This window comes from Tupaia chinensis, unplaced genomic scaffold, assembly GCF_000334495.1.
Source record: "Tupaia chinensis unplaced genomic scaffold, TupChi_1.0 Scaffold000424_1, whole genome shotgun sequence".
NCBI classification, from domain to species: Eukaryota; Metazoa; Chordata; class Mammalia; order Scandentia; family Tupaiidae; genus Tupaia; species Tupaia belangeri.
The window spans coordinates 3,181,114-3,193,071 of record NW_006159929.1 but is presented as its reverse complement, the minus strand read 5'-3'; the positions used below and the strand labels follow the sequence as shown (position 1 = coordinate 3,193,071).

The window sequence follows — 11,958 nt, the reverse complement described above, 5'->3', positions numbered from 1 at the left end:
TGATGCGTGATCCCTACCGCCATTTTTCAGTGCCAGCAATCAGGGTATGCATTGTCTGGGGGTGTGAGCTGGGTGTCTCCTAAGAGTGGGATGCCCAGGTCCTGGGGAGCTGGGCTAAGGAAGGGGGGCCAGGAGAGAAGTACCCAGAAGCTGGAAGCAGCATGGGGTGGAGAATAATGTGGACAACTCAGTCAGAGCTCCACAAAGCAGCTGTTTTAGATGTGGTAACCTGGGGTCCTGAAGGAGAGCTGCGTGGGCACCTGGACTGGAGTCCCACCAGCTACTGGTTCACTTTTGCTGAGAAAAGGTGGTGCTGGCCCACAAGACAGCCCCTGGCCCAGTGGCCAAGCCAGTTCTGAGGCAGGCATGTGGAATACAGCACAATCCAGAGGCCACTTCCAGGCCATGACACAGAAGGTAGAGGCCTGGAGTGGAGCCTTCTCCGTAGGCTCCCCAACCCTACTGCCAGGCATTGGCGAGACACCTGGACCCCTTCTACCTGCTGCCAGGCCCTCAGTTCTCTAACCCACTGCCTTTCCTCCTCCAGCACTGCCAAAGGTTGTGCTCCCTTAGCACAAGGCACTGCTGTCTTGCTTCTGCTTGGCTGAAACTCAGTCCATGCATGGCTGAGGAAATGTTTGCTAAACTGAGTGACTCATTAGGAGAGGACGAGGGGCAGCCCCAGCCATTGCTACTGGGGCCACAGGAAGGGAAGGCCTGTGGCCAGCACAGGGTACCTTACTCCAAAGGGGCTTTCTGAGTATGTTACGAAATGTGAAGCAGGATAAGCAGTGAACGAGATGATTAGGATAATTTGACTTGTAGTATTTCTTTTTGCAGGAGGTGGTAAAACCTGCAGATTCAGACCTTTGGGGAATAAGTAATAAATAAGTAATTTTGGGGGAAAACATTCTAGGTAGCTGGAACCATGTTAAATCAGTGTAAAAGTATGAGAAAAAGAGAGTGCTGGGAGGGTGCGTGCAGAGTGTGAACATGCACATGTGAGTGCATGCCTGTGTATATGCACAGAGCATGTGCAGAGGAAGGGTCTGGAGTGTCCTTTGTCTCCAGACAATGAAGTCCTGGGTGAAATAGCCAAGTTCATGGATGCCGACGGGCCATGACCCAATATTGGTCAGGCTTCTCACTTCCTTCTGAGCCCCCATCCAACTCTTAGTCTTTCCCTTTGCCTGGCAGAATCCAGGGTATACACATCGGAAACGTCCCAGGGAGAGCCCTCTGCCCCCAGCAGCCTCAGAGGCTAGGGAGAGGGGTGGGCTGAGGGAGAGGTGGGAAGTCGAAGACGAGGGGGAGATACTCACAGTTTCCTGCATGGGGTGGCTGAGGGGCTTCTCAAGGGCGGCCATGTTGCTGGGCATGTCTGGCGGGTGGGAGAGTTGGGGGGGCCCATGCATGAAGTCGTTCATGGACGTCCCACCAGGGTTCCCATGGGGGAAGTCGAAATTGCCATGGCCCTGGTAGTTGTTGCCTGGAGAGGGAAGGGATGAGGAAGGGCAGTCACCCAGAGGGAAGGTGGCTCTGCCAGGGAACAGGGGACGTGAGAGAAAAAGCCAAGTAAAAGCCCTTCCTTCCTGCCAGGCTGAAGTCAACCCCTGCAGCCTTGTCTGGAGGCCCAGGACACGTACAGCTCTCTGGCTACGGGGCAGTGGGGAAGGGAGCAGAGAAAGTGGGCCAGGCTCCTGAGGGGTGGGAGGACATGGATTGAGGCTGACATCTGGGCTGCTAGCCAGGTCTGCTGAGCTGTTCCCCGGCAGGGCCACGTTTCATAACGGGGAAAGCCCAGGCCCAGGGCAAGTGGTCAGGCACTCCAAGGCCATGAGGAAGGCTGCACCGGACACCGTGGCCACTGTGCCCACCACTATGCGGTGATGGGAGGGCCAGAAGACAGCACGTGGGAGGCTGGGGCCCTGGGCATGCTGAGAGAATCTGGTTGGTGGGCTAACCTCTCTGGGAAGCACTCGGGACCAAGTCAGAGAGCCTGTGTGAGGGTGGGGCATGCTCTAGGAAGAAGTGGCAGCAAGGGTGCAGCTTGGTCTGGGTCAGTCAGAGGGACCTTGGTGGCCAAAGGCTGGGGCTCAGGTGCCTGAACTCTGTCTCTGGGTGTGTGTGAGGGAGATGGATGTCCCAGGGATGAGGATAATAGAGATGTCACAGAAAAACGGAAAGGTGGGGGGGAACTGCCCAGAGCTCCAGGCAGCGTGTCCCATTAGTAGCCCCAGGGAAAACCAGCTGAGGATGCAGCAGCAACTGTACAACACTGCAAGGCAGGCTCTGAAGCCCCAGTACGTGGGCCGCTGTGCCCCAAGTCAAGTGATTCGGAGACTGTTTTGGGGGGGGTCTGTTACCTCTGCCTCTTCACCCACCCCAACCAGCAACACAGAAATCCTATGCTCCCTGCTGGGCCTCAGGGCTGCCCTTGTCTCCCACTCCTTGTCCACAGCTCCCACCTTGGCTGCTGTAGTCGTTGGAGTTGGCGCTCCCGGGGGGAGGTGGGAGTGGGTACGGGGACGGGCCTGGGCCCAAGGCTGCGATCATCTCCATGACATTGGGCATGATCATCTGGCTGGGACTCATGGTCTTGAACCGCTTGGAGGGGATGCCGTCTGGGTCGTCCTTGATGTGGAGGTCTGACTTGATGGGCACCGGCCGCCAGCTGCACGTGGGGTCGATGGTGACCTCTTCAAACTCGGAGCTGGGGTGCAACAGGGCAGAGCTGAGGTTCCAGGATGCCAGTTTTGGGCACAAGTGCTTCCAGCTCAGAAAGACACCGAAATGTCCTTCCAGGAGGCCCCCTGCCCCCACCCTCACCACACACTGCACAGGACAGGGGCCTGGCAGGGATTATTATATGTGTCTGAGCAATGGGGAGACTGAGGAAAAGCAAGTAGCTGGGTATGGAGCAGCACGCCTCAAGGCCTCCCAACCCTGGGAGCAGCTGCCAGGGACCATTAGCTTCCTGCTCTCACCGTTTTGTCCCTCTAGAAAGTTCGTCTGCCCACAGTTGCAGAGAGGTGAGGGACATGAGTGAGTGGCCTGTGGTCAGGGGAGGGGGTCAGTGTGGTCCGTAAGTTCACCTCTCCAGCCAGGCTGCATCCCCACCCCTGCCCTTCCTGATACCAGGGCCCCACTTACTGCTGGATGGCGTTCAGGATCCCCCACATGTACTGGTCCACCTCCAGGCCCTCGAGCAGAGCAGTTTTACTGCAAAAGGAGAGAGGGCTTGCCCTTGTTCCTTGGCCTGGGAGGTGCACAGCCCTCTCTTCCCCACTGTGTCAGCCACCCCTGCTGCTGGTCACTATGGGAGGCACCCAAGTCTCTGCAATGGCTTGATTCAAAGAGACCATCCAGAGTCCTGCAGTCTGAGCCCCTCCGCTGTGTTTGGGTTCTCTGCTAGCTTTGAGGGTAGGTAGCCAGACTGCAGAAAGCAGGGCTGGGGGGAGGCAGGAGGAGCTCTGCCCACTGTGGTCAGGGACAGCCCCCACCGGGTGGAGTCACTCACTTGCACACAGGACACCTCCAGGTCCCTCTCTCGCAGTTCAGCTGCAGGTATGACTCCAGATCAAAGCACTGCACAGACCAGAGACAGACAGACCGAGCGTGAGACCACAACTGTGGGAAACCACCCAGCTGTGTCTTGGGGACTCTTGGGTAGACTTTGCTACCACGGAGCCAAACAGGTAGTGGGAGACCCAGGGCTGGGGTTGGGGGGAATAAAAGCCAGGCCATGTTTCTTTCTTTCTTCTTCTTTTTTTAATTGCCAGAGGGTTGCCCACACATTGGCCAGAGAGACAGAGAGACAGAAAGTGCCCCCCAACGGGCTGTGTTCATGCCACAATCCCTTCTCCATCCTTTTGGATTTGGGGCATGCGTGTACATGAGCCTGGTGTGTTTTTCAAGCTGCCAATTAGAACTGCAATCAGGCACGTGGAATCTGGCTCTTTTTTTCTTTTTTTTTTGGAGAGGTTTTTGCTATAGGGCGCATGTGCTCGCCAGAAAGACAGAGAGACAGAAAGCGAGAAATCACCCCCCCTCCCGGGGGGATGGCCATGCCGCAATCCCTTCTCCTCCATTCTCCTCTCAGGATCTTGGGCACGCATGCACACACGCCCAGCGTGAGTTTTAAGCCACCGGGTCCGGGATGCGAATCGCGGTCACTACATGGGAGTCCAACGACATAGCCATTACGCTAACTGCTGTTCCCATCTGGCTCCTTTTAACCATTGGGCCACTGGGCCACCCCACCAGGCCACCTTTCTGTTGCTCACAGGTTAAGTCTTAGATACTACCTCGCTGTGCCTCAAGACGCCTGAGCCCATGGACTCTAAGAAGTCTTCCTGATCACTGTTTTTGCCCCATGACAGCCCTTTTCACTGAGGCCAGGAACAACATGACCTCCAACCACTCCTCGGCCCAGCCTAGGCCCCAAAGACCAACCTGATCCACCTGTCAATCTACGTCAGATAAATAAAGTGCCCAGAAGGTCCATCCTGCCTGTACTGTTCTTCTGGAGGAGGGGCTCCTGCTTTGCTAGGGAGACCTCAGGATCAAGTATGAATGAGGGTGAGGCTGAGGACCCCAGGTACCCTCTGCAAGCCCACCCTAGGTTCTTGTAGGGATGGCTTCTCATACCCCTCCTCAGAGAGACCCTCCTGAGCAGCACCCGGCCCAGCCTGGGCTGCCCACGTTCTGTGCAATGTGCTGTCAGTCTGTCCAGACTGCGATAGCCACTCTTTATACTCCTGCTTGGGGTAAGGCTCTGGACACAGCAGTGGGCCAGGCAGGGGTGTCCCTGCTCTCGGGTCCCAAACTAGCTGTGGCCGTATGTGTAGGGTTCCCAGCTGGCACCTGCCATCCGCCAGCAGGGGATGCTTCAACCTATTTCTACAGGCCCGAGAACCCAGTCCTGAGCCCAAAGGGAAAGCACTCAAAGGACAAGTGATGGCTGAGACGAGTGAAGTCACCATGGCAACCTTTGGGACATGGACTGGCCTGCTGTTCTTTGTGCCTCCCCTTTGCCTTCCCAGACAGCCACCAGGTGGCTCCCCCTGAAGTTGAACCTCCTGGGACACCTTACCTGGACGTGCTTGCAATCATGGCCTCGAGCGGGTAGCTGGATGCGCCGGAATGTGATGGGGCACTTCAAGGACACCTTGATGGCCGTCTGCTCCACGCCATCCTCTCCATTGAGGGTCGTGTTGCCTGAGGAGGCAGCCACGCTGCTGAAATTCCGCTTGACTGTGGAGCAAGAGGCACAGGCAGTTGAGGAAGGTGGGGTGGGCCTGAGAGGTGGCCGGGCTGTGCACCCCCAACTCCCTCATGAAGCTGAAACATACTTCTCCCTGCCTGCCCCACCAAACACTGGGGAGGTTCAAAGTAGGGTGATCAGACTGCCGGGTGCCTGTGCCCTCTGGCACCCTGGGACAGCAGCCTCCACATGGGATGTGCTTGTGCCTGAGATGGTGGCCCCGGTGGTCCCCCAATCTCTGCAGAACAGGCCCTGCCTCGAGGACTGCAAAGTGTGGCACTTCGGATTCACTGGGTCAGTGAAAAGCCCCCTCAGGTGAGCCACACTTAGTGCTGCGAGTGAGGAAATACAAGTGGACCACTGCCTGGTGAGCTCGAGGGCCCAGGGCAATCTGAAGACGCACAACCCAGGCAGGAGGGGTAGCAGTGTGCCTCCCTGTGTGGGGCCAGCAGTCAGCGTCCTGGTGCCTCCTCCACAGGCCAAGGGGTGATGTGCACAGAGCTCAGGTCTGATCACGTCCCTCCCTCTGGAGTTATGGGTGAGGTGTTGTGAGGTCTCTCAGTGGGGACGCCACCCCCAGGCCTCCTACCTGGCAAAGAGCCCCCTTCTCCAAGTCTTCCCTTCCCTTCAAGGCCTTGCCCACCTGGACTGTCGTAAACACGGCATTTTGCTTCAATCTGCCTCATAGCCTGTGCCGTTGTTGTACATGTGTCTGTCCTGGCTCACAGGCTAGATGGCCAGCTCTTTCACACTGGACAGGTGACCAGGCCTCACATTACCTGGCTCATCTGCTCCTCACCACAGCCGCAGAGGAGGCACGATCTGGGGTAGACCCTGGTGCTCAGGCCCAGTGGTGACATGCACAGAGTCAAGGTCAGTCCTGGCTGAACGGTGACCACTTGTCAGTCCCGAACTTGGGCGGTGCCTAGTCGGGCTCTCACCCCTGTACCCCCCGCTGACTTACTTTTCGTGATACAGTGCTCCGCGGGCAGGAGGCGCTTCTTGAGCAGGCCTTGCAGCACAGAGCGGACCGAGGGCCGGTGCACCAGCTGCAGCACGAACAGGTGGGACTGCCGAGAGACAGCAGAGCTCAGTCCTGGTCTGCTGGACCCACACCCTACCCTACCTGTAGCTTCTCCACTCCCAATCCAACTCCACAGTGGTGTTACCCTAGGAGAAGGTCCCCCAGGACCTGGGAGAAAGTGCCCCTGAGTCCCAGGACACATCCTAAGAGCCTGGCACTCAGGCCAGGGTCACCACGTGGGGACAGCTATCTCTGTTCTAGTCAACAAGATGAACTTAGACCTCAAACACCCTCCTACTCCAGGATAAGTTACAGGACACAGGCCATCAAGACCAGAGCTGCCCTGACTTCAACTCCCCTACCACTGCTTCCCATCAAGTGTCCTTGGCCCTTCCTGTCAGAAGGCTCTTCCTTGCCTTCATTCCTTCAGGGAGCCTGCCAGGACTGCACGCCTCACCCACCAAGTTCCTCGTGGACAGTCGTGCAGCCTCACATAGCGCCCCTGGTCCTGAGACTCCTATCTGTGTAGCATTGGTGCCTCTATGCTTGCAAGGGCAGGCACTTAGTTCTCTGCAAGTCTCCCCAACAAGTTGGTGGGTATATGCATGTGGGTGTGTGCCCCAAATCCTGATTGGGAGGAAAAAGGATTGCAGTGTGACCATACTGACTCACTGAGGGGGTTCTCTCTCAGTCTGGAGAGTGTACATGCCCTGCGGCAATTAAACAAAACAAAACAAACCGGGGCCAGCAGGTGGAGTGGTGGTTAAGGCGCTGGACTCCCACATGGCTGACCAGGGGTTAAGTCCCAGAACCGGGTGCTCAAAAAATCACTCCAGTTACAGGTGCGTGTGTGCCCAAAATCCTGAGAGGAGAATGGAGAAGGGACTACAGCATGGCCATCTGCCCCGGGGGATGATTTCTCACTTTCCTTCTCTTTCTCTGGTGTGCACACATCCTATGGCAAAAACTTAAAAGAAAAAAGAGGCCAAGTCTGAAGCCAGAACATGGTAGCTTTGGAGGCCGACCTGCGTTTCCAGGTGATTCCAGTCCTGGGAGACAGGGAACTGCAAGTTTGTGGGGGTGCGTTTCTAAGATCCCTTTGGCATTTGTGGAGATGGTAAGGATGGTGACCCAAGGACAAAGCTGAGGACCAGGGGAGGGGCCTGGTATTGCTGCCCTGTGGCCCGCAGCGAGGGCAGCCATGTGGGCCTGCCCCCCACACTCACGCAGCAGCAGGCCGTGACGGTGATCTGGATGGTGTTGCGGCCGGGCTGGCACACATGCTTGAGGTGCAGGGGCTTGTGCGAGGTCTTGTTGTCGCCGCGCTCGATGGTGAGGGGCGTGGCGTTGACGCTGACCTGCACCGAAGCTGGCCAGTTGGTGTTCATCTGCCGGTCCTCGTGGTGGTAGCACTTGAACTGCAGCTCCAGGTCGGACCTGGGGTGCGGGTGGACCAGGCTTAAGCCATTCTGCAAGGGGCTGTCTGTGGCCTCTGTGACCCTGAGCCAGGCTGCTCTCCTCTGAATGCACCATGCCCCACGTCCCTTGGGACCCCATCCCAGGCCATAACCATTCCTAGCCTTCTCAAGCTCTCCTCCTTCACCCTGGACATCTCCATCCTACACACTCCCAGTCAAAATGCACTCCAACCCCAGCCCCCCCTCCCCCCAAGGTGCCGCCTGTCCGCACGCCCATCCCCAGCACAGACAGAGTAACAAAACTTGACGCTGATAAAATAGACCAGCTAGGAGGCTGACCCGTCTCCAGATTACTGCTGGGAGAGCTGGGAGCAGCCTCCCAGGCCAGGCTGTTTCTGGTGTTGTGTCTGATCCCCAGTAATGGGCTCTGGAGACAGGGTGCTAAAGGAGTCACCAGGAGCAGCAGTGAGCAGGTGTGCCTAATGACCCTGCAGGGCTTGGGAAGAACAGTGGATGAGCAGGGCCAGTTCTGCTTCTGGCTGCCTCACTACGGCGTGCGGCAGAGGCAACAGCAGTGTGTGTGAGAGTGAACTTGTGCAGACACCCTGAAGATGCTCACGGGGAAGTCGAGGAGGCTCTAGGCATAGGCACAGTGAGACAATGTGAGCTCTGCCTGAGGACACGGGACCCAGGGGTGAAGATGCCCACAGAATGGTTGTGGCATCCAAGAGCCCTGGGCCCAGCTCTGCCTCTTGCTAGCAGTGAGAACTCATGCAAGTCAATTCACTTCTCCAGTTTGGAGAAGTTTGCACATGAGGAAAATGAGGAACGTGCTGAACACAGACCCCGGCCCTCCATCTGTCCAGGCAGCAGCCCTCCAGAAAGTCGGTCCCTGGCTGCCCTGCCTGCCACATCAGCCCATTTCTCCATTCCTGGCTCTGGCCAGAGCCGTGCTCTTGCCTGCTGGTCTCTCTTGCCTACTCGGGGCCTTGGAGAGGATGCCCTCCTTCTCAGCCTCTCTTGGGGACTGCTCCCTGCCCATGATGCCTGGGTGCTTACCCATCTCCTGTGCCTGCAGGCTCCCCACACCATGCCTGGGGCCTCACACAGGGCTGGGCCCAGTCAGTGGTTCTCGACAGAGGAAGGCTACCACTTGCGCAGAAGGCCACCCTCGTGGTGGGGTTGCTGGATGCCCACCCCGATGCTCACCTCCACATCAGCGTCTGGTGGACCGTGGGCCGCAGGTGGAACACGTGGTTGCTGACGGCCAGGTTGTGCTCCAGGCGGAAGGGCTCCAGCACCACACCGTCCCGCACAGGGAACGTGAGCCGCAGTTCATCATTGTGGTTGGCTGGGGGGAGAGGAGCTGGTGAGCCACACGGCACAGGCTCTGGGGCCTTGGGTGAGACTTACTGATCACATGCAGTACTCCCTGGGCTGCATGCTCAGAGGGACACAGGTGCATGTGGCAAGAGAACGGCTGTGCCCAAGCACCAGGGAGCTCCGGTTCCATCATCCACCTGACTCCACCCAGGCCACGCAGCCTCTCCCTACCTGCACCTGCTCTGGAAGCCCCAGCCTCCTCCCGGCCCCTGCCGCAGCTGGAACTGAGTCTCCTCCAGCCTTCAGCCACCCAGGCAGGGGGGTGAAAAGGGCTGTGGGCAGCCCAGGCCCACCTCCAACATCCTTCTGGATGAGGCTGACCTGCTCTCAAGCCTTCCTGCCCTTTTTGCATGCCCAATCCCCACAAGTAGTCTGATTTTCAGGTCCCCCCTCCCCATCCACTCCCAGGGAAGCTCCTGGCTGAGGGAGGCAGAGTGGGTCCTTCACCTGGGGGTGGAGGCAGAGCGCTCATATTTGGCTTGATGTCAGGTGGGAAGGGTGGTTTGACGTCTTGGCTGGGGGATAGGTAGGGAGGGATGCTGCTCCCGGGGGTCATGGGAGGCGTGGGATTCCCTGGAACAGGCGAGTGGGGGTAATTTGCCACAGGAACTGGCCTGGGAGGCTGGAGGGGAAGAGAAATCACATAGAGGTTAAGGGGTCACAGGGATGGAAGGGGTCATGGCTAGGGACATACCTCCCACTCATTCTAGGGTTCCCGGGCTATGCCCCTCCAAGGGAGGAGAGCCTCTCTCAGGGAAATTCCTCCTCCCTTCGTCTGCACCTGAAACCATAAGCTCTCCAGGGTCAGGTGGATGCCAAGTCCCCCACCCACTTGCCAAATGAGCACACAGAGGCTCAGCTCTGCTCAGGTCCCGCACCCTCCATCCACATGCTATTGGGGTCGCTGCATGGAGTTGAAGCCTTCGGCACCATGGCCCAGGGCCCCAGGAGGCACTCTCCCATCTCTTTTGGTCCCCACCTGTCTTCTCTCAGGACTGGCCAGGCCCACACTTGTTCTTGGTTCACCCACCCTGTTCTGGGCATTTCCGGGTACCCCCACTTGTGGACCCAAGCACTCTTACCAACAGTCGCCTGTGGGTCAGGCTTTGTTAAATAAAAACCGGGACGTACCCTATTGACATTCCCTTGGCTGTAGTTACTGTAGCTGCTTCCCGAGAAGGTGTTATTTTGTCCATTAAACTGTTCTGGCTGTTGAAACACGACAAAGGACACCATGATTAAAAGGCAGAAAAGCTGTCAGAAGCCCACCTCCCTCTCGATCCCAATCTGCCAGGAGCCAGGGATGCTAAAGAGATTCATGCAGTGCCTGGCTGGGAGAAGCAGCCAGGGCAGGCCACCCTGGGGACGGCGTTTGCCTCTCTCTGTGCACAGCTAATGATCTAGCAAGACGGTTTATCAAAACAGCAACACCTCGTGTGCTGAAGGGGAGCAGGCACGGTCAACTCGTGTGGTGGGTTATCCCATGCCAGCATGCTCTTTGCTAAATGAATGTGAAACAGTGAAGCATCGTCTTCATTCCTGAGAACGTATTTATAATAATCCCCAAGAAAGAAAAGACTACATACCTGGGGATATTTATATTAGTATTATGACAAAATTAAAAATTGGAGACAACCCAAGAATCTAACAGAGAGGGGGCCATAACATCCGATGTGGTTATCTGGGTGGAATATTAGCCAGCCACTTGCAGTGAGAACCACAGGCCTCTGCGGCAGTAAATCAATGATTTCATGTTATGTGAAAGAAACAGATTCAAAACTGAGCAGTAACACCACTCTTATAACGTGTCGGTGCCCAACCGCCCATGGACAGAGTTCAGAAGGACCTAATACCATTAGCATTAGCATGAACACATTAGGAAAGTACAACTAAAATACCTTAGGAAATGCATTTTCTTATTATCTTGTGTGCGCCATGGATAAGAAAAGGGGAATGGAAACCATCACCCAAGACGCATGAGAACAGGAACTAAGAAAAACCAATCTGACTTTCTGGCCATGGGAGGCTAGTTCTGAGCATGGCAGGGACAGCAGAAGTCTCTGCCGGCCTTTGGTGTGTGCAGGGGACACATTGAGGAATCAGAATCACATGATGGGTTTAGAGACGTGAGGAGTAACCAGGAAAGGCTCACCTTGTAATACTGCCCCATGTTGACTGTGGGGGGCGGGTACTGCCCGGTGCTTGGTTGGCTTGGCATCCTCTGCCCCGGGTAGTTGGGAGAGGTGAGCGGCCTCGGGGGGTTGGGAGTGGGGTACTGGCCTGGCTGGGTGGGGAACTGGCTGTTTGGTCCGTATTGCTGGTTTCCATAGTTGGGCTGTGGAGGCAGACAAAGGACAGGGGAAAGGTGGTAGGCTCAAGTGGCCAATCCGCTTGCCCTCACGCCAGGACCTGGCCTACCTCCTTGCCTGGTGCCATTTCCCACCCATAAAATGTGCCCCTCTCCCCACCCATAAAAAGAAGAGGCTACACCAGCTGCTGCCTGAGGCCCCTTCTTCTCCCAGCATCCAGGGACATGACATTCAGCCTGTCTGCTTCACGGACCATCTCCCATGATGCCACTCTTCCTGGAGCACGTGCCTCTCAACTCTGGCAACTCTTGCAGACTCTCATCTGTGCCGTTACGCAGGCTCATTCTACAGCCCCCTTTGTATTCCTCCGAGTGTTCAGTTCAGAGCTAATTCTCCCAGGAAGGTGACCTGCATTCTGAGGATGAATCGAGGTAGTGCTGTCCCCACAGCCAATGCTGAGCGGAAAGCATGCTGTGCTCAGTTCCAGGCCGCTGTGAACCTGCTACTCATGCAGAGGCTGGGGGGACCAAGCTGGTCCTTTTCCCGGGAGAGAAACGG

General features: G+C 57.0%; 1 protein-coding gene across 1 annotated transcript in view; it reads right to left on the bottom strand.

The window, feature by feature from the left end:
* ZMIZ1 (zinc finger MIZ-type containing 1) overlaps nt 1-11,958 on the bottom strand; it is a 208,884-nt gene that overhangs the window by 4,344 nt on the left and 192,582 nt on the right. Inside the window, 11 exon segments of the mRNA XM_006154898.3 lie at nt 1,323-1,489; nt 2,469-2,713; nt 3,154-3,222; nt 3,521-3,588; nt 5,096-5,256; nt 6,231-6,336; nt 7,517-7,727; nt 8,918-9,059; nt 9,539-9,713; nt 10,223-10,300; nt 11,244-11,426. Coding sequence (XP_006154960.1) covers nt 1,323-1,489; nt 2,469-2,713; nt 3,154-3,222; nt 3,521-3,588; nt 5,096-5,256; nt 6,231-6,336; nt 7,517-7,727; nt 8,918-9,059; nt 9,539-9,713; nt 10,223-10,300; nt 11,244-11,426 — 1,605 coding nt within the window.